Source organism: Antennarius striatus, chromosome 3 (assembly GCF_040054535.1).
Source record: "Antennarius striatus isolate MH-2024 chromosome 3, ASM4005453v1, whole genome shotgun sequence".
NCBI lineage: Eukaryota > Metazoa > Chordata > Actinopteri > Lophiiformes > Antennariidae > Antennarius > Antennarius striatus.
Window position 1 is genome coordinate 23,014,978 of NC_090778.1, and position 21,825 is coordinate 23,036,802.

General features: G+C 41.9%; 1 protein-coding gene and 1 long non-coding RNA gene across 2 annotated transcripts; one reads left to right on the top strand and one right to left on the bottom strand.

Moving 5' to 3' along the window:
* The first annotated feature begins 11,271 nt into the window (after positions 1–11,271).
* Positions 11,272–19,943, top strand: rgmb (repulsive guidance molecule BMP co-receptor b). The gene is made up of 3 exons (XM_068311823.1): positions 11,272–11,813; positions 15,554–16,107; positions 17,766–19,943. The coding sequence occupies exons 1-3, from the start codon at positions 11,696–11,698 to the stop codon at positions 18,516–18,518; spliced, it is 1,425 nt and encodes a 474-aa protein (XP_068167924.1). The 5' UTR covers positions 11,272–11,695; the 3' UTR covers positions 18,519–19,943.
* A 112-nt stretch (positions 19,944–20,055) lies between these two features.
* Positions 20,056–21,825, bottom strand: LOC137593176 (uncharacterized). The gene is made up of 5 exons (XR_011035093.1): positions 21,758–21,825; positions 20,879–21,190; positions 20,739–20,777; positions 20,548–20,653; positions 20,056–20,428 (listed from the first exon to the last, which is right to left on the bottom strand). It is a non-coding gene; the product is annotated as an uncharacterized lncRNA (long non-coding RNA).

A 21,825-nucleotide genomic window follows, 5' to 3' on the forward strand; every position in this document is an offset into this window, starting at 1 on the left:
AGCACAAAATGTAGTAAATGAAAGGTGTTAATCTGATGGATGCACATTAATAGTGACATTATTTACTTTGAATTCAAAGACCAAGAGAGAAACTCAGGATTTGAAATAATATAAATATAACCCTAACCGTAACCCTAACCCTAATTACTTCACTCGCTTTTGTCGTACTGTATATGAATTAAATAGTGTTTTTCTAAACATTTCTATAAATTCTGAGTATTGCTAAACTTTACATTTACACAGAGCTTAATAAAAAAGTCTTATGATAAACCTTTTCCTTCTACTTATATTTTCTTTTTTCCAATATGTATGCTTGTTTTCATTTTGTTGATTGATTGATATGAGACACTTTTTAAAACAGACAAAGTAAATGAGACAGGGACAAAGACCTTCAGCTTCCCTTTCTCGCTATTCTGTTTAGCCTCAGGGTGTGTGAGAAGGTTTGAATATGAGCTCGTAAAATGATGAGTGAGCAGCTCCACGCACGTACACTCACTCACACATACACACACCCATGCACACACATGCTTGCACATGTAGACACAATGGTGTCTGAATATTTCTCAGCACTCTAGCCTTGAGGAAAGCAGGATAAAAGTGTGCAAATATTCGGTTAATAGCCTAAAGTTCTATCTGAATATGCCCTCAGCTGCAAATGAGGGACATGTGGTCATGCATGAGATTGTCGTTTCTTTGTGTCTTCCTTCTTTGTGCATATCTTTATGAACTGTGGCCCAATGCTTATATTTGATATAATGTTGTCAAAAGGGAGGTATGTGTGTTATAAACGGAAATTAATAACAATTTTGTGCATTTTGAAATAATGTAATATATTCAAATAATCCATGTTTTGAAAAAGATATGTGAAATACAACAGTTTCTTAGTTAAAGCTGCTGTTGACCCCAGCTGTGAAAATCCCCTTTGGTATGACATGCGTTACAAATCGGTCTCAATTAATTACAATTCTTATTATCATATTGCTCCAATGCATCATGCTGATAAATGGTCAGTCATCAATGGTAATGTCTGTGGCCCCTTTTTTAAGATGAGTTAAATGAGATATCAGGCATGGGAATTGGAATACTGATGGATGATGTCTTTTATTGTGGAGTCATGTGTAACTTTCATTAAACCCAATGTCAAATACTTATTGTTCCTATGACATATAAAGTAAACCTAAAATTAGATTTTATGTCTTGGGATACCATACTGTTCTCGCTTACATGTTATTTTTTTGTATTGCTTTCAATCCAGCCTCAACATAATGTGCTGCTAAACCAGCTTTTACAGTCTCATAATATTTTTTTTATTGTGCAAATATTACATTTAAAAAGTTTCAGTGTTTTTTCAAGTCAAGTATGAACGCTGACCTACATTTTTTACCGCTACTTTCCTTTCCATAGTTGTTAAGCTCCAGTTTTAACAGCCAGATTTTTGTTAAATGGGTTTTTGGACGCTACACCCCACCCTTCACCCAGCCTGGGTGGGCCTGGCTGCAGGGTGCCAAGCAGGGTGTCTGTGGCCAATGATGTGAATTGACATGCTGTTTAAAAATGGATCTGTTTAAATTATTCAGTCTGTTATTTTAGTGTCAGCATTTGGTAGTGATGTCTGGTTGTCACGGAAACATAGTCCCATGATCTTGAGTGCACAGCTGAGTCCCTAGAAAAAAAAGAGAGCAGATATTGTGCATCGGTCCGATCATTTACACAGAAAAGAAGTGGAAGTCAACATTGCTCCATGAGTAAAAAATGTGTTAAAGAAAAAACCCCCCCCAACTCTTTCTAGAGGGCAAGAGATCATTTTTATGTGACCACACCAGCAGTGAGATTTTATACAGAAAGCACAAAAATGATATAAAATGTTAAGAGTACGTACTGCCAGTAGGGTGTAGATGAAATGTAATACTCTCCTGGAACTGATGAGTGTATATTAGTTCTCTCGCTCTTCCAGCAAAGAACACAGAGTAGAACAACACACACACACACACACACACACACACACACACACACACACACACACACACACACACACACACACACACACACACACACACACACACACACACACACACACACACACACACACCTAAAGGATGGGTCCCAGGCTGAGTCGGTGAGGCTTTATGAATCTCCAGTGAGACATGAACACATGGAACAGTCATCTCGCTTCCAGCTGCTGGTGTGGACTTTCTCTCCATTGTCCTTTGAGGTCCTGTCTGCAAAGGAAAGCAGAAAAAAAAAAAAGTTGATTAAAATGAAAAAAAATTCTTATCACTGTAAGCCCTTATGTGCATTTCTTCACCCAACATACAACATGTGTATGTGTTTGTGTGAACAGCCGATACTTCTTTGTGAGAACAGCAGGGGAATCAGACAGGGATTGTGTCCTCCATCTCAACACTGGGATTTTCACTCAACGCCCAGACACACAGCGCTCCTGTGCCAAGATGAACATGCATATGCATGTAATCATACACACACACGCACGCACACACACACACACACACACACACACACACACACACACACACACACACACACACACACACACACACACACACACGCGCACACACACACACACACACACACACAAAACACTCCCACATGCACAGATTGCATCATTCAGGTCATTTCATCATTTCACCTTTAACAAACAGATGCTATATATTTATTGATGTAGTCTCAAAGACAAAGAGCAGGAGTGAGAGAGGATGTCTCGTGGAAAATGTATTCCTGTTCAATCAGGCTGGTTGACATATGATATGCTTCTTCTTTCATTGCACACTCTCTGAGATCTTTTTAACCAAACAAATGAAACAAATATTTTCTTACAAGCACAAATCAACCCGTGTTGTCAACATTCACAACAGGACGTGTCCAGTTAAGCAGGAGTACGCCATGCTGAGTCTGTCAACACCCAAGTAGGTGATGCAACAATTAACTGCAAATTGTTGTTCAGCACCAGAAAAACTGGCTGCTGTGTGCAGAACTTCAAAGTGGATCAGAGTTGTTTCAGTTACATTCACACAAAATACAATTTCCACTCATCACTGTTAAACACCATGTGCCACAAAAAGCAGGAATTAGTGCCATTCTTGCAGCAGCTATTTGAAGACATGAAGCCGTTGTCTCCTTGGTGTGACTACAAATCCCACCATGACTATCTCACTTTCATCCACACCTGACAGCAGATGAGAGCGCCATACACCAGCGCCATACACCTGCTCTGATTGTATACGCTTGCAAATCTTAGTGCGGCCACCGAGGAGCTTGCTGCGCAAGCATATTTAGAGCCAGAACTTTTGACAAGCCTAATGAATCTCAAGAGAAATGCTGCCTGCCAGATTTGTCTAGATCTGCCCTTCGTTCATTGTTTTCTCTCCCTGTTTTCTCCTTCCTCTTGTCTCTCATTCTACTCTTGCTGTTTGACTGGCTAAACTGATGCCTTGCTTTAAGATACGTTTGCAGTAATTTTTCTTTTAACCGTCATCAGCTAACAAGCTTACGACATCTGTTCGGAGAGCTTCATCCTGGAGTCTGTCCCAGCTGACAGTTGGAAAGAAGGGGTTAGAACATATAATCTGAGCTCATCTAAGTTTGATTCAGTAAGAATTCTACTTTCAGTCTTCCACCCTTAAATAGAAGTCCGGTTACTTGTGATTCAACCTCACCATGACTTGGATGAATGAGAATTTACACGAGAAAAAGCACTAAACATGACTTCATCGTGCATGAGTACACATATTTCTTATTCCAGTAAACCTCTGGTAAGTAACCCGTGTGAGGGAGTTGTGTCTGAAGTGGATTAGATAAATCTCTCTTAAAAATAATGATGATTGGTGAATTGTTTCATCTACTTCTGCTCTGTCAAAGAAGCCACTCTATTCCAGAGGGGAGCCTTTAATTATACTTACCAGTGGTGTAATAGTCAAGCCTCTGCTCAGCTTGTCTACCCATAATCCATTACCTATGCCTGAGGAGGTCTTGTTAGTTCACCATTAAGTGATAATTACAAACATTATGATACATAGGCCTCATCTTGCTGTAATCACAGTAATTAGGGAAAATAAAGTCGAGCTACAGGAACAGAAAGATGGGACAACCGTTACCGTGGAGAACAAAAGATTCAATTTCATCATCTGGAATCCACCTTTCATGTCCTTCAACTTACACCCCCCCCCACACACACACACACACAAACACACACTGGCATGCATATATAATCTGTTCACTAGTCGTTTTCAAAGTTGTGACTGCATCACTGATCTGTTGCCTCGCATGAACCGAGGGGAGCACGCACACACAGAGCATGAGTAATGAATCGCTTCACACTCGTTTGGCTTTTGCACTTCAAATGAGATTGGCATGGCACGGCGTCTAAAACACAACCATTAGATCTATAATGACTCCTCAGTCGACTCCCCGCGGACCGACTGCACGTACACACTAACGCAGACCCCCAGCCCCCCAAATAGTCTATGTATTATGCATTCCACCCATCTGCCACTCTGTGAGCACTCTATCCCAAGGGGTAAAGAGGGGGGAGGAGAAGAGACGAAGGCACTCACAGCTGGATGTAGGGGTGGGTGAGGGAGTCCTCTCTCTCTCTCTTTCACTCTCTCTCTGTCAGGTTGCTGGAATGTGAGAGGCTCACCTGTGTTTGAGTTTCCTCCTCACAGGCAGGTATGAGCATATGGCTCCGGAGTATGAGTGATTTATAGATTCCTACAGTCCTCCCCTCTTTTTCTTCCTTTCTCTAGTGGCTTGTGTTTACCACTAAGCGGATGTGGATGGCCCTGATCGACATGGAAGCTGACCATCTGTAGCTGCAAGTCTCAAAATATCTATGAAGCTTCAAGGGTGTATGCATTGATATCGATATGTTGTCGATATCAACATATCGACAAAATAACTCGCTTGTGTGTGTTCCTGAGGAAAAAAGCTGACAGAAAGGGAAATGCAGTCAAAGCAGAACTACAGAAAACAGTGTGCAACTACAGTCGATGAACAGTTATCAGCAGCCTTGCCTTTGTGAACAGATGCACATGCTAGAAAATGTCCCACATTTTGTAGAAGTGAAGCACTCATGTTTTCCCAGAAAGATGCCGCTTATCCAAAAATGAGTGGTGGTAGGATCACAAGGCTTCTGTTTATTTACGTCCATGTTTTCTGGCAAACTGACTGACAAAACAAGTTTCACTGCTGAGCAAGTTGGAAGTGAGAAGCAAACAGCTTTAATAGCATGTCTTTGTCTCACAGCTGCCAAACATTCACCCTGACCCAAACCAAACTGCAACCCCATGATCCTCATCTGCTCTATTACATGCTTCAGCTGTTTCCTTCTCACTGGGCTATGTGTGAGTGTTTGCCAGGAGAAAACAGAGGCCTCGTTGTCACTGCGCTGTCTCGCACAGCTGTGTGTGCTTCAGATCTTAATATTCAAAGGATGAAATTAATAGATGAGGAACACGAGGGGGGTAAATAAGGGGGCAAAACATGGGTGGTTAACAGGAAAGAAATGAGGAACGAACTGGAACTTCCTGCAGGTTCACTGTGGATTAATAAGTAACTGCTAATCAACAGCTACAGAGCAGCTAATGACGAGTTAATGTAAGAAAGCATGACTCAAGAACAGCTTTACGACTGATGACTCCTTAATAATAGTGCACTCATTGTGCCTCAGATGATCCCATTAATTATTCGGGAAAGTTTTATTCCCACTATAAAAACATTTAATTTGTAATGTGAGAAGAAAATACATGTCTCACTCTTTAAAGCTCATGTTACTAGCCGTTTAAGTTTGATCCATTATATTACATTAAGTGTTTTTTGTCCTAACAATACATTCCATAAAAACATCAGAAACGTATATTAACCAACATTCTATCGTTGTTAATGTAGATAAATATCTTGTCTAACTAATCTATCTCACACTACGCGACACATAAATGTTCCGTAGGCAAATTGTAGCTTATGCAAAAAATAGATATCCAGTATGTGACTCAATAACAGATATCATTTACTTTCAGACCATAATGCTGTGGATTGTGGAGCAAAATTCTCGGCGGATTTCTCGGCGGATTTCTGGATCATTTTGACTTGGGGTAATCCCACTAGAATTTTAAGAAGAATATTATTTTAATGCCAAATGAATGCACCACAAATAATTCCCAAATATTTTGTAAAAGAGTAGATAAAAGTGAGTTACTGGGCATTACTGAGCTATTCTACAAAACAATATGTGAAAATATACTACATGTGCATATATATACACCATATTTCTTCGTAAATGGTTTAAGATTAACTCTGAACCAGCTGCTGATAAAGAGTGAATAAATAACATTACATGAATTATCTTGTGATTACTTTTTGGTTATTGATTTTCGATGTGGTGATGGAATTTTACATTTATTCCTTAGATGTTTCATTTTTCACAATCATAATCACTTCTCAACCGTCAGCAAATATATCTCCTGGTAAATCCTCAAAGTTTTGTGTATAAAATATTATTAAATAATTTATCAGTTTGCCGATGTGTCTTTGCGTTCTTCAGATTTCTTCACTCATACGTTCTGGCAAATAATCCACATCAACACATGTCAACCTGGACAGAGTTGTACTAATGTTTAGAACTTGAATAAACACAGTAACTTCCAACCAATGTGCGTAAACTCCAGAAACATGCAGTCCTGTAGAAATAAGATCAAGAACAAACAGAGAGAGAAGAATATGACACATGTGACACAAATGTAAACATGTGGTTTTGTGTCCTATTTCTGTCCATGGTTTCTATTTTAAACTGCGGTGTCATGAATTTATTTTGGTTCTATAACAGTGAATCAATGAACATGATTGAGCCACATTTAGGAAAAGACGATGGGATTGGGAGGGAAGGAAGGAGAGAAGGATCAATGTGATAATCTCTCCCTCTCTGGAATCCTCTCCTGCTGATCTGAGCTCTCTGATCACGTTACTTTTCCGTTAAGCATTTTGAAGAGATAAACCGAGCTGAGCACTCTCGCTTTCCCACTCTGACAGTTTTCCCATAGAAGCAGCTGGAACTAGGCTCAGTCCCTGTCTTGTCTTTGTTACATTGAAGTGAATGTGCAGACAAAAGAGGTCTGATAAAGCCAACTCCAGTAAAACACATCATGAGCTGGCCTTGGAAAGGAGTAGCTATCAAACACGCTATTAAAAGATTGAGTTTCCACTGGCAATACAGGAGACTTTGATTCCTGGATTTTATCTTTTAAGCTAATGTCACACATCAGGATCACACAGATATACCCGCCTGCAGCCTCTACCTTTAGTCCTCGTCTGTGAGTCAGAAACTGAATGTGTGCTTTACTCTGTTTTAATGGCAGTAGGTAGTTACTTTTCTAAATTCAATTTTTAAATAAAGTATTATTCAATTTTAAGTTCTGACTTTGTAAATTACAGAAGCCTTTATAAATAATTTGACTCCGTCCTTTGGAAACACCAGTTTAGGAAGAAGATTCTTAAAGTAGAGAATTAGAACTAAAAAAGAATGTGAAATTTCAAGACTAACATCATTATCCAACATTGTAGTACTAATCAACACAAAGAAGAGATGGTACATGAAGGAAGTCATGCATTACAATGAATAACGAGAAAGGATTCATAAAATCATGCGGGGACTCATCAAGTGGTCATTTTAGGTGACTTATTAGAGGGGAAATGTCAGACGGATGTTGTCAGCGTCAGAATGAGGAACGGAAAGGAAATATGAAATCTCTTGGCAGAACAACATCACATAATTTTTAGTAGTTTATCAGCATTTTGAAAGTAAATTTGGTGTGTTCTAAAGTAAACTTGATACGATAGGAGACACTTTGCGGAGGAGATGACTGGAAGTGGTGGACAGCACCACCAGAATTATCATTGTAACTGCTCTCTGGTAGAATAGTAATTATATTCATCAATATTAATAATCCAATAATACACCATTGTGAAACTGGTCATTCTACATGATTATTTTTGATCATTTAAGTTAAATATACTCAATTTATTTATTTCCTTTACCTTAAAATATCTATAATGACATAAACTTTTGTACCAAAATGTTTTCACATTGTTGCATTACTTTTTAAACTTTTGCACTAAGTTCACTTCGTTTGAGTTTATATGTGTGAGACTGTGTGTGGGTTTTGTGTGTGTCAAAAAGATTACTGGAGATCCGTTGCAACACCTTTCCAAGCACAGCCTGTGACATGTCCACAACAATACAAACTCTCAACACACACACTCAGTCACACACTCACACATGCATACACAGGTGTAGATGGAGTTGTGAGAGCCATTTGTTGAATGACGGGCTGTTTGGAGTTGAGGTGGGGTGAGGGGAAGGTAGAAAGAAGTAGAAGTGGAGAAGGGAGGCAGAGGTGTAGAGGTGAAGACAAGCTGGATTTTCAGAAACAGACTGTCTTTGTGCCTGAGGCTCGGTGAGTGAATGCATGTGGTGTTTTACCGTGCGTGTGTGTGTGTGTGTGTGTGTGTGTGTGTGTGTGTGTGTGTGTGTGTTGTGTGTGTGTGTGTGTGTGTGTGTGTGTGTGTGTGTGTGTGTGTGTGTGTGTGTGTGTGTGTGTGTGTGTGTGTGTGTGTGTGTGACTTGAAGGGGTGAGAGAGTTGCAGGGTCCTCTGCTTTCAGGTCTCAGCTGTGTTGTAATTGATTAAATGAATTAGTCTGAAATACAAAATTAACAGGGTAAGATGTCATCCAGATTTGTGTGTGTGTGTGTGTGTGTGTGTGTTGTGTGTGTGTGTGTGTGTGTGTGTGTGTGTGTGTGTGTGTGTGTGTGTGTGTGTGTGTGTGTGTGTGTGTGTGTGTGTGTGTGTGTGTGTGTGTGTGTGTGTGCGTGTGTGTGTGTGTGCAGATGTGTGATTGGAATGCAATATGAAATTCGTCATGATGAATAGCACCATATGCACCCGTGTAATTGAATAAAGCACACTGTGTTTGGAATGCTAGCACAACTGAAATGTTCTCCATCCTTAGTAACATGCTAGTAAGACAGGCTATTTTAAATCTCTATTTTTTAAGTGTTGTCACAGTATTTGTTATCCGGGACATACAGCTGGGTAGATAATTAACGGAAAAAAGAGCATGAAATCCCTGGATCTCTGCTGAGGGATGAACACAATTCTTATCAAAGACAATTCTACAATTTTGGCTTTGATGAAGGCAGCTGTTTGAAACCTTGGCTTTGAATTTCCCATGAAATTGCGTTGTGATGTGGTGACTCTGTAACTTTGATTCCCATCAAGCTGATTGGCACCTATCCCTGCTGATGAGTGAGAGAGGGAAGGTTACACTTTGGACCGGTTTACAGTTCGTCACTGTGTGAACACGCCCAAACATATAGAGACAAACAACAACTTGTGCTCACAGTCTCCTGTCGATTTAATGTCACCAGCTCACCTATGTTGTTTTTGAGCTACGGGAAGAAGTGGGGGGCACCTACAGGGAGGGGGGCCCACACGGAGGGGAGCCATTTCTGGATTTGAACCCACAACCTTCTTGCTCTTCACTCCCTGCATATACTGTATGCCTACTAATTATTTTTTTTGTTACCACTGTTGCAACAGCATGCATTAACCTTGTAATCGGTCCCAAATGTAGATAATTTTAGGTACTTTTCTTTACTGTTTGGATCATTTCTCACCCTTCTGTATGTTCCAGGTCTACTCTCAAAGCAGAGACTGCATACATGCAGTAATGCACATTTTTACACTACGGCACAACATCTGACGAGATTCCATGACTCATAGTCACCCTCACCCTTCCAGACTTCCTCAGGGGTGAGATCAGAGACGTCTAGAACAAACAGGAAGCTAATTTAATCTAATATCAGAGTCTATTTGAAGTGCAAACATCACCTCCAATGGCAACACTTAATGTCAAACCATCCTGAGGTTTTTAGTGACTGTCTGTTTATTTTACTGACACAATCAGTAGGGAGCGACTGGCCATGACCAAACTTATGGCCGGGACTGAACATATACGACAGATGAGTCATTTTACTGTGAAACTGGCTGACCATTACACACAGCAATTAAAACAGCAGTTATTGACTAACACGAACTGGAACGTGCGCACACATGCACACACACAAATACGTGCAGAGTTAAACCACAGATGCATTGTCAGAATTGTCGAGTGCAACAGGCAGCAGAGTCACTCATTTCAACTAATCCTGCGCAAATACACACCTTTAGAGCACATGCTTGACAAAACACAACCTGAATACTAGAAGACAAACATTTAGACTTGAACACCTGAGTAAAAGATTATCCAAGACCCTTGAATGGCTTTTGAGTTTCCTTTGAAACTCATCCATAAATCATTTATTTGCGTTTGAATCAGGTCAAACGCATTTGCAATAAAAAGTTTTAAATGCGCCAGAACAGCCTTGAGAAAGTGTTTGTGAAGTTATTCATTTATGAATCACAGCCAGAGGTGGAGAAAACAATAGTGGTGTTGAGTGTCTTAATTGCCAGAAGGTATTTACACCCTAGTAGCTTCTGCAGTTTTACTTTTTGACTGCACGGATTTGTGCATATACAATGTAAAGGTTGGTGCCCATCTCCTCCTGTTCTTTATTTATTTGTTATTTGTTGTTTGCAAGTGAAGTTAGTAGAAACTGATCACCATTATTAGAAATCTGCATAGGAAGATATGTGAAATGTTGATAGCATAAACAATAAATAATAGCTGGAGTCATCCACCTGACCCTGAATACCCCCCAGGTGTTCAATCTGTAACAAACTCTTGACGTAGTAGACTGACGTCATCCAGTGGGGAGAGCAGGGATTTGTTTCTGGATTAAAAAGTCTATGAAGAGCTGCAAGGCAGCATAATATCTTCAAATGACGTCATTAATCTGGTTTTAATATGTTTGTACTTTATTTGTTCTGTTTTTAATCGAGCATATAAAAACATAAATATTTACACGTTTTGCCCTCCAAACTATAAAGTTTTGTAAACTTCACTCTCCATTCTCTGCCTCTCTTTTGCTACGTGTGTGTGTGTGTGTGTGTGTGTGTGTGTGTGTGTGTGTGTGTGTGTGTGTGTGTGTGTGTGTGTGTGTGTGTGTGTGAGAGAGAGAGAGAGAGAGAGAGAGAGAGAGAGAGAGAGAGAGAGAGAGAGAGAGAGAGTAAGGTGGTAGGCGGGTTTTCCGACAGCAGGGTTTGGTTGATTCTTTATTGATTTGTTGGAGGGGCAGAGGAGGAGGAGGAGAAAGTGAAGGGGAGGAGTGGAGGAGAAACCCCGGCCTGGCTGAGGAGGAGAGAGGGATGTGACAGTGCGTGGGACCAGAGAGGAGAGAGTGGAGAGTGACCGGAGCCCGGCAGGAGCGCGTCCGCCGAGGGAGCGTCCTCCAATCACGTGGGGTGCAGATTTTTACGGAGTGAAAAGTGAAAGTGTGGACGGAGTCACTTTTTGGCTTTCACTTTGTTTCTCTCCTCGCTTCGCCTCTCCCCGTCCCTCCGCCCTGCATTCCGCGGAGCAGCTGTGTTTTAATGCCCCTGCGCACCCGCGGAGGAGAGGAAGGAGAAAAGAGTGAGGAAGAAGAGGCAGAAGAAGAAGGAGTAGTGGTGAGAGGGCCCGGACACCACCCCTCCTCGTCCCGTGAAGCTCTGTCCACTCTCCCCTCCTGGCCCTGCATGGACGGGGATGGGGAGAGCCGGATGCTGTTGCCGCGGGGCTGAGCGCCTCGCTTCGCCGTCTCTGGTGCGCCGGTTTCGGCCACTACTCCTGCTGATCATCGCTCTCTGTTGCGGTGCTCACATAGGTGAGTGCGTTTAAACCCCGCAACAACCAGTGTGTTTGCTCTCAAATCTACAAACAAATCTGTCATCTTGTCCACTCTGTTGTGCGGTTTTGCTCTGACATTTGTGCGCTGCACAACTCCAACATCTATTTCCATTGTGTTCAGTGGCATAATAATAATAATGATAATGATAATAATAATAATAATAATAATAATAATAATAATAATAATAATGGTAATAATAATAGTAATTATTATTTATTAAGCCTTAGTAATAATTGCATGGCCGATCCTGCGTTGGGCCCACTGCTGCCTGACAATAGCTCTCTCTCCAGCGGCAGTGCAGCAGTCTGAGGACGGATCGAGTTTCTCCCCTCTCCTGGGCCGTCATTCTCCTGTCTGCCCATTAATGGCTCATGGAGGAGGGGAAGAGAGGGGAAGAGGTTGACTACCTCTCCTCAAGGCCATATATAACAGATCACATCTTTACTCAGAAAGGGTTTGAAGAATGCAGACATTGTCAGAGATTAAATATGTTGGTAAAAAGTTAGTATCAGGTCAGCATGTGCTCTAAACCCCTGGTTGAATACAGTTTATGTTCAGCTGCATGATGCGTATTATTAAAATGCATCCTGAGAAATGACATCCAACTCGATTAAGTAATGCAAGGTAGAGTTTTTTAATTAAGTGAGTAGTAATGCCTTTCTCCCAAAAGTACATCAAAAAGAAAAAAAGATTACATGCAAGCATCCTGATCTGAACCAAAATGCTGGATGGAAAGCAAAACATAGAATTCAACAAGAGAGAGTATTCAGTGAAAGCTTCCTAAGATGCTATTGACACAAAAACATGTCACTCCCTTTCCAGTGATTTCAAGAATGATGTTCCTGTTTCGTATTTACCATGATTCACATTGGATTTAAAATAATTTCGGAAAGTTTAGGAAGCACACACATTTTTTTTATCCAGTGGAAGACACTGTAATGTCTTCCTTCTAGAAACAAGCTTTTATTTGGTGTGTGTGTGTGTGTGTGTGAATAGCTGTGTGCAGGGGGTCAGCTGTTGTGCCTGTTGTCTGTTGACCAGTCACACCTCCAGTAATTAGTTTAACATGTCTCAGGCAGCAGGGTAAAGCTGCCTCTGCATGCAGCATGGCAAGAACAGAGAGACCATTTCACATTAAAGACCCTCCTGGCACCTTCTGCTGCATGCTCGTCACCTGGAAAGAATGCGTATTATTCAGTCTGTGCAGCCAAACAGAGGACTTTTATTTGTTAGAACTTTATATTTGGCTGCCGCTCCATCAGCTGCATGCGTCTGCAGAGAGGCGGGAATGTCTGAATTGTTGACTGTTGTTTGCCCTCCTTAGTGTCTGCTCTAGAGAAAGAGAGCTCATGCTGTAAAGGATTCTACCTCCAAGCTCGGAAATCTGCGTGAGAGCGTGCACACAATAAGGTGATCAATAAGTACTTCTCAGACCGTTCCTCTCAGCTGAGACTGATCCCAGAAGATAATTTTCTGATATCTGGAGATCAGAGAACACAGAGAAAAAGAGAAAGTATTGCTAATCCAAGCCTTGGAGATTCAGCTGGTGAATCTTTTGACCTCTGTCTATCGGTAGAGAAGGTACCTCAGAGGAGAAAAGGCCAGGGGGCGAGGAGACCCGGCCAGGGAATTAGATGGAGAACACAATAGAATAGTGCTCTATCAGAATTGTGCTGATGGAAGAAAATTATTTGAGCTGGGGCAAAAAAAAAAAAAAAAAAACTATCTCAGCAGATGTGGCTTGAGAGAAAATAGATGAGACCTGTGAGATGATGAAAGTAGCTGGGAGAAGGGGGATGTAGTGGAAAAGAAGGCTATATGATGGTTGGATGTTGAAAGAGTGGTGTGGGCATTATGGGATGCTTTATTGTGTCTGTATTGGATACTTACCCCAGGATATGAAAAATATCTGGTTGTGCAGGGCAGCCTTCGTGCATGGGATCCACACATGAGCCCTTTATTCTTGTCTTAGAAATATTTCAGTATTCATCGATTCATCTGCACCCACTTGATTTTCTTTAACAAGTACAACACTTCCAGTTTAGAAAGAGAAGCACTAAAGGAGACACAAGGACGCTTTGAAGAACACAAGCATCAAAATTATGCTTCAGAATATTATCAATAATAGGAAAGTCCTCTTTTTACTTGGAGCATTCACCAAAGGTTCAGCTTTACATCAGTGCATTGGGAGCTGGTGTGAAACTTAATCAGAAGTTTGTTGTCAGAAAGGTTTGAAACTTTACATAAGTGTACTTTCTGTCCTTTCTATCAGTGGCTTTAACCCCGTTCCTTCAGTTACAGAGTTGATTCCCTTCTCCTTGCGTCACCCTGCTGAGAAAATGTCACTGAATGGCTGCTTTTGTGTGTTTTTAGAGCACCTCATGATTCTGTTACCCACTCTGATTAGATTGGGAGTGGTATTAAGGCACCGTGGGGCAGATATGACGGAAAGGAGGAGGCTGTTGGCGATCCAGTCAAAGACACAATGTGTGCTCAGTACTCAGACCGTCTGCACAGCGGTGGTTGGCATTGAAGGCAACCTGTGTGTGTCTGTGGGTTGGTGTCAGTATTTAACAGGCCCAAGAGAGATTCTGAAGTGTGGTGTGAGTGGGGCCTCTTCCTGCACCCTGATTTTTAAAACTCAGAGCACTACTGCCCCCAAATGGTGGTCGGATTTCCTCCCCGAAATCAAATAAGCGAGCAAGAAGAGCAGGAATGTGCTGCTTGTGTGTGACTGCGGACGGTGGTTGAATGATGACGTGACATCTCTTCATCTGAGCTAAGACCATATAGTCGGCGGTTTTGCCCAGTCGATCACACCACCATCTGATGATCAACTGTGTGTGTGTGTGTGTGTGTGTGTGTTTGTGTGTGTGTGTGTTCTTAATGGAGGCACAGGCAGCATTCTAAGTTAAGCTATTTGTGTGTTTGTGTATGTGTGTGTGTGAGCATGTGTGTCTTTGAGTTTGTGTGTGTCTTTGCAGCTGCCCATACACTGCAGAGCCTCTCTCCGGCTTAATCTAATAGGAGCAGACTGTGACTGATGCATTAGGTCTTGTCTCTAATCTCTCCCTCTCGCTCCAACTCCCTCTCTTCGTATAAAAGGCTGGTTTCAACCTCGTTACATTCAGAAATGTTGCAATAGATAAAAACCTTAGAAACCAGTTTGAACCGAGGCTTTTAGCTCCCAGTGGGGATACTGGGACAGAATGGTCAATTTTTAATGGTTTCTTGCTGCCATAAACAAACAAAAAGAGAAGTTGATATTTTCAATAAATGCACATTTTTTCATGCAGATCTACACTGCTACACTGTATTTAAATGGTTTTTACACCTTGTATTGTTTTGCCTTGTACGTCTATCATACTAGTTTTATAGTATTATCTTACTACTTTTTTATCGCACTCAGGTTTATTACATTTAGCTGATGTCAACTTACAACCAAGTTTTATTTCCTTAGTTTTATGGGTTTTCATTCAAACAAGACTGTAGTATTGTGACGTTAACTTCAAAGCTGCCGGTACACTTTCATCTCCGTGTGTGTGTGTGTGGGTGTGTGTGTGTGTGTATAAACTTTTAATATCTAGTTAAGACCGTTTTCTTTGTAACGCATACCTGTGTTATCAGGTGCATTAATTAGTCACCTATCACTAGTGGTGTTATTGCAATAATGTCACTTTTTTAACAGTATTTCTGCACCTTTCTTTTCTCTCCAGGTCAGTGCCAAGTTTCCGCCCCTCAGTGCCGCATCCAGAAGTGCACCACTGACTTTGTATTCCTGACCTCCCACCTGACTCCGGCTGTGGATGAGCTTCACATTGAGTTTTGCAAGGCTTTACGTGCATATTCCGCCTGCACGCAACGGACGGCGAAGTCCTGCCGCGGGAACCTGGTCTTCCACTCGGCTGTGCTGGGAATCTCTGACCTGATGAGCCAAAGGAATTGTTCCAGAGATGGTCCAACTTCCTCAACGCACCCCGAGATTCAACACGAGCCTTGCAACTACCACAGCCGCACACAGCACGCCCACGCACACTCCCACGTACATGCACACACACATTCTCAGGCTCACAGCCACAGCCATGAGCACGCCCGGCCTGGGTACCTGTTCTGTGGGCTATTTGGGGACCCGCACCTGAGGACATTTAAGGACAGCTTCCAGACTTGTAAGGTGGAGGGAGCGTGGCCGCTGATCGATAACAACTATCTGTCGGTGCAGGTCACTAATGTTCCTGTGGTGCCGGGCTCCAGCGCCACAGCACCCAATAAGGTGAGATAAGAACTGATATGAACTGGGAGACAGAAAAAAAATGGGAGGGGGGGGGCATCAATTTACTGTTATTAAGTCTAAAATAGTTTTCTAAGTGAGAGCACGTGGTGAAATCTAGGTAACTGCCACATTTGCATTTGAGGAATGCTTCCACAGTAATGAACTCTACTCGGTGCCACAGAGTAATAAATCTTATCAGTGTGAGGGACTGGAACTTTCCCCGCTCCGCCTTTCTTTCTGTTTCTTAGTCATAGGTGTGAAGCAAACAACCAGGGGTTGTGACTTATCTGTGGGTGGACGTTTGGACACCTCAGTTGTTTAACGACTCCATGCAGCCCAGCCACTAATAATTTGGAATGAGATGTGTGAAAGGACCCACTGTATAAGTGTGTGTGTTTGCAAGTATTCAAGTGTGTGCCCCAGAAGTGGTAAGTGGTGCTCCTCGCACTGGACTTAAAGCACTATGTGTGTTAAAGGTCTTTATCTCTTAATGGGAAAAGAGACACATACACACAAGGAGCCACACAAAGATGATCTTTGTGGTGTTAAAGACGCGATGTTGATGTTTCCCTCAATGATCTGTCTTCTCCAGCTCAGTCAATATCTTTAATTATTAAAACACACACACCTTTGCATACCCTTAGTCATGCACACTTTGCTAGAAACACACACTCACATTAAGCAAATAGTGGAGTTGCTACACCGAGGAGCTGAAGGTTTGACCTTGTGTCAGAGGTGGGGCAAGTTATTAGTCACAATTATTAGGGACAACACACATGCACACACACACACACCTACACACACACAGACTTAATGGCCTGCCAGGCTTCATTCCTCACGGCTGTCATGTGAACAAAGCAGCCATTCACCGGAACTATGATGTTAGTCCTAACTGTAATGCTCACACCACACCCTCTATCCGCCACCGGCTCCTCTCACCACTGAAACCTGTGTGTTTTTATGTGTTTGTGTGTGTGTGTGTGTGTGTGTGTGTGTGTGTGCGTGTGCGTGTGTTTGTGTGTGTGTGTATGTGTGTGTGTGTGTGTGTCAGCATGTTTGTATAGCTGTGTCACATTCAACTTGTTCAAAAGTAATTTAGGCTTTTTCTCAAATTCAGTGTGATAAGAGTCGATAACACGTGTAATGGTGGGAGTTTTAACCATGCTTGTGACTGTTGTAAATTGTCATAAGCAATTAAATACATTGATTAATAATCATAATCATTGATAATCATGGCTACACAGGATGAATAAGTAGTGGAACTTCACTTTTCCATTTTATCATACTAAAAAAGACTCAACTTAAAATAGCAAAAAAACCCAACAGAAAAGCAGCAAATGTTCACTAAAGCTGCTGCCGATTAACTGAATGTTCATAAAATATCGAATTACTCATTTGATCCGGACAATCAATGATCACAATTTAGACAAACCCAAATATTAAAGATGCTTGTTTGACTCTACCAGTAGTAAATAAAATTCTACCATATATGACAGAAAAATAAAAAGAACTTGATAATAAATAAATAAATAAATAAATAAATAAATAAAATAAGTCCACTGTCTTTTAAAAATAATGAACTTTGGAAATGGATAGCATTTCATGTCATGCACTGACCATGCTTTATTCTTAAAATGACTTATGAATCCTTTCTGTAGATCACCATCATCTTCAAGCCGTATGAGGGCTGCACAGACCAGAGGGTCTACCAGGCCGTCACAGACAACCTCCCTGCTGCCTTTGACGATGGAACCATCAGCAGTGGAGACCCCATCCACACCTTTGCTGGAGCAGACGGTGCATCTGGGAAGGTCCGGGCTCTGTGGATCTCTGAGCGCAGCCCGGGGCGCCACGTGGAGCTGCACGCTGGCTATATTGGGGTTACTGTAATCGTTCGCCAGCTGGGCCGCTACTTGACCCTCGCTGTGCGTATCCCAGAGGAACTGGCCCGAGCCTATGATGCCACCCAGGACCTGCAGCTCTGTCTGAACGGCTGCCCCAGTGGAGAGCGCATCGACCGGGCGGGGCATCTTCCCCTACCCCTCTCCCCTCCTGCCGTAGGCCTACAGCTCCAGCAGCTGCGCCGGCCTAGTTACTCCTCACAGACACAAGCATTCCCTTTCAATTCCATACAGGTTTTTGGTTTGGAGGTGGCAAAGGAACGCTGTAGGGAGCAGCTGGAGGTTCAGGACATTTACTATCACTCATGCGTATTTGATCTCCTGACCACCGGGGATGCAAACTTCACAGTAGCAGCGTACAGCGCCTTGAAGGACATGGAGAGCCTCCACCCACACCGCGACAGATGGAGGATATACCCCCGTGGTTCTGCCACCCCCACCTTACACTCTCAACCTATGAAACATCTCGCTCTGCTCCTGGCATGTGCTCTGAGCGTGACTTTGAGTTAAGAGTGGACGTCTTTGTGTGGACCTGCATGTGTGTACGCTTGTGTGTGCGTGCACTAAAGAGAGAGGTTTTTTTTGTTGAGCACTGATGCGGGGAGCGCTGATCCTCTGTCTTGTGGGGGAAGAAACAGTCAACCGTATGGTTGCTGGGAACAAGTGTTTTTGTAGAAGAAGGTGGAAGAGCTCCCAGTGGGAACAGGAGACACAGTCAAGACTACCTGGTCTTACCTGGCAGGACTAACAGGAAATGTGATGATGATGACTTTCCTAATCTGTCTTGGATTGGACACTTGACAATGACACAGATGCACCTGTGTGTCGGAGACTTAAGAGTGTGGATATACACGCCAAACTGTAAATAGCTTGTCTACAGTGCACAGTGTAATGTCGTAGAGTTTGTTTTTTGTGTGTCATTTGATGGATTTTTTCTTTATACCTCAGACAGAGGAGGTTTGTTTTGACAGATGCACTTTATTTGAGTTTTTAGTAACAAATCCACGACAGTATTTTTTCTTCTCCATTACTTCCTCCAATCAAAATGTCATCCTTCCAGAAGTTTGTTGACCACATGGAGAGTCCATCTTTGATCAAATGCATCTTTCTTCCTGTAGTTGATATCGCTCGCGGTGTCATTTTAAGTCAGTCAATGTGAGTTGTTCTCTGTTGAATGTATAATGAATATCGTCAGTACTATACATAACTACTATTTTGTGTTGCTGTATGAATCATTTCTTTTCTCAGCCCTGATTCTGTGTATGTGTGTGCGCGCGTGCGTGTGTGTGCGTGTGTGTGTATGTGTATCACATCAGAAGTATTTGATTTCTTTCCGTATTTCTTTGTTTTTGTAAATTTGAGCCAAAGACAGAAAACAGTGACCAACAAAACAGCTCCCTCTTCTTCCTCACCCTTTCACTCTTGTTTTTAAAGTTGCTACTGTAGACTATGTTCCTGTTACTGCCAGAATCGGCGAGCTGCTCCTTAATGGGATATGTGTAGATAAAACACTGCAAATAAGTGAGAGGACATTAAAACACTGTCTGCTATAAGACGTGTGCTACGACAGTGAAATGTGAGGGATGTTTGCCATTTGACACCTGATAGAAATGCCAACCTCTGAGACCGCGAGCCTTTTACAGTCTGTAAAATTATTCCCCATTTAGTTGATTGTTGATGTTTAATCTCATTTCTTTGACAATGTGATCTCTTCCATCATGTGTGAGTGTCAGTGTGGTGAAGAGTGATTGGTCAATGTTGACATACCTAACTTATTTATGACCGTAGTGTCCTGTAGAGGAAGTTAAGCTCCATATTCTTGCTGTTGGATAATAATTTAAAAAAAACTGTTAGATGTGATTGTTTCGCCACCTAGTGGTGCTGTGTTGCTAAGTCAGTGTGTTTCTGAAGACGGTAAAAAAAAAAAAAAAACATGACAAAAACTGTGTGCAAGTGTTTTATTTAAAAAACAATAAAGTTAAAATGTTGCAAACGTACAAACTGTTCATGAATGCCACTTCACACTCAACAACTTCCTGAGAACTACAACAACTCCATAAAGAGCCAAATTAAATATTTTAGAAATAAAAAAGGAGCAATAACACACACAGATGCTCTCTAAACCTTGTATACAGCATTATGTATTCCAGCCCATCTGTCTGAGGTTAGATTTTAATAAGAAACTAAATGTGTTTCCGACTGCCACAAGTGACACCATCTGGGAAAGCAATTAGAAATAGGGTAAGAGATCAATTAATCAATGAGATGTCCAATCCAATCAGGCCACCATCGCAGAACCAGCGGTGGGCTATGATGCTTCATCCAGCACATGCATCCAGCAGGCAAGCATCTCTCTCATCTCTGGATAGTTTGGTTTTTAAGTTCACATGGCGAATCAGACGCCATCCACCTCCAAACGTCTGAAACATCAAATATATGAAGATCTTACACTTGATGGAGCAGCAATTTCACCATTTGTCAAAATTTTTTCCTCCCTTACTTGAATTGTTACAAAGCACACAGACTTGTTTTCTCTTACCACTTAAGAACAACGTAAATGGTCATCAAAGTGTCAAAGACAGTGATTTTCATCAGCAGCAGCCTCATAATCAGCACAACCACTGTGTGTGTCCACACACCAACATCTGAGGGTCAAACCACACAGAACAACATGAGCACCAACATCCGTATGATTGGTTTAACAAAATCGCTTGCAAAAAAATAATTTACCTTCTGTCTCATCATATTCATTACAGACAGGATGATGATCTGAAATTATGAGAAGGCTTTCAAAGTATTAGTTAGAAAGTTCATTTCTACTATTTGTGAGAGAAGATAATTATTTCACTCGTGATGAGGTGTGGTCCAACCTGAGGAGGTGCTGTGGTGTCTCCTGATGACCTTTGGGTGTTTTCTGTGACTCACAGAGCAACTGTACGTTGGCCACTCATTGGTTGCCACTGTGATGATTCCCACAGCAGCATGGCCACCATGTCGGATGTCCACAGTGACGCTGTATGGTGAGCTGTTGATGAAGCTTTCTGATGGCGACCTCCAGCTGACCTCTAGGTGCCCCCTCTTGAAGTCACTCACCATGCAGATCAGTAGGGTCCAGCCCAGCCGCTCCCCTGACAGATGGACTGGAGGGGCCAGAGATGCCAGCACATCCCCCTCTACTCCTCCTGAAGGATGAAGATGGGTTACAGTTTGACAGAAAGAAAAATAAAATCTAAGAATGGGGAGAGTTTGTGTTTTTTTGATAAACTAGGAACCTGATGAAACACAATCCAGACGTAATTCTCATTTCTTTTTAAAATATGAGGGACAGTAAGTCACATGGACCTCATAATGAAAGTATCCGTCCACTTCAAGACCAGACAAACGTAACTGTCTGATCTTTGGCCACTTTTTCAGCTTGGTGGGTCACAGGTCTGCTGGAGCGTATCCCAGTTGGATATGGGTGAGTGGCACCAGTGCATTGCAGTCAAATAGTAAAAATATGAAGTTCAAAATTAAATCTTCTATCCATGGAATTTTACTGTGATAAAACTCCAAATATGTTGTTTTTAATGCTTGAATGATGTGAATTAATCTTAGTTATTTTATACAGGAACTCCGATAGAGAGACTCAATGCTCCTCTGAAGGTTAATTATTAAAAACCTAATAAAAGAGGGGTGATTAGACTGAAATAGAGTAACCATGCTTCAATCTAACCAGAGATGAACTTCTAGATATTAAAAGCTCTTACCTGTCCATAAATAGATGATAGGAAGGTAAAAGAGAGTCCTGGAAGGCTCAGTCATGTCTGCTTTAGAG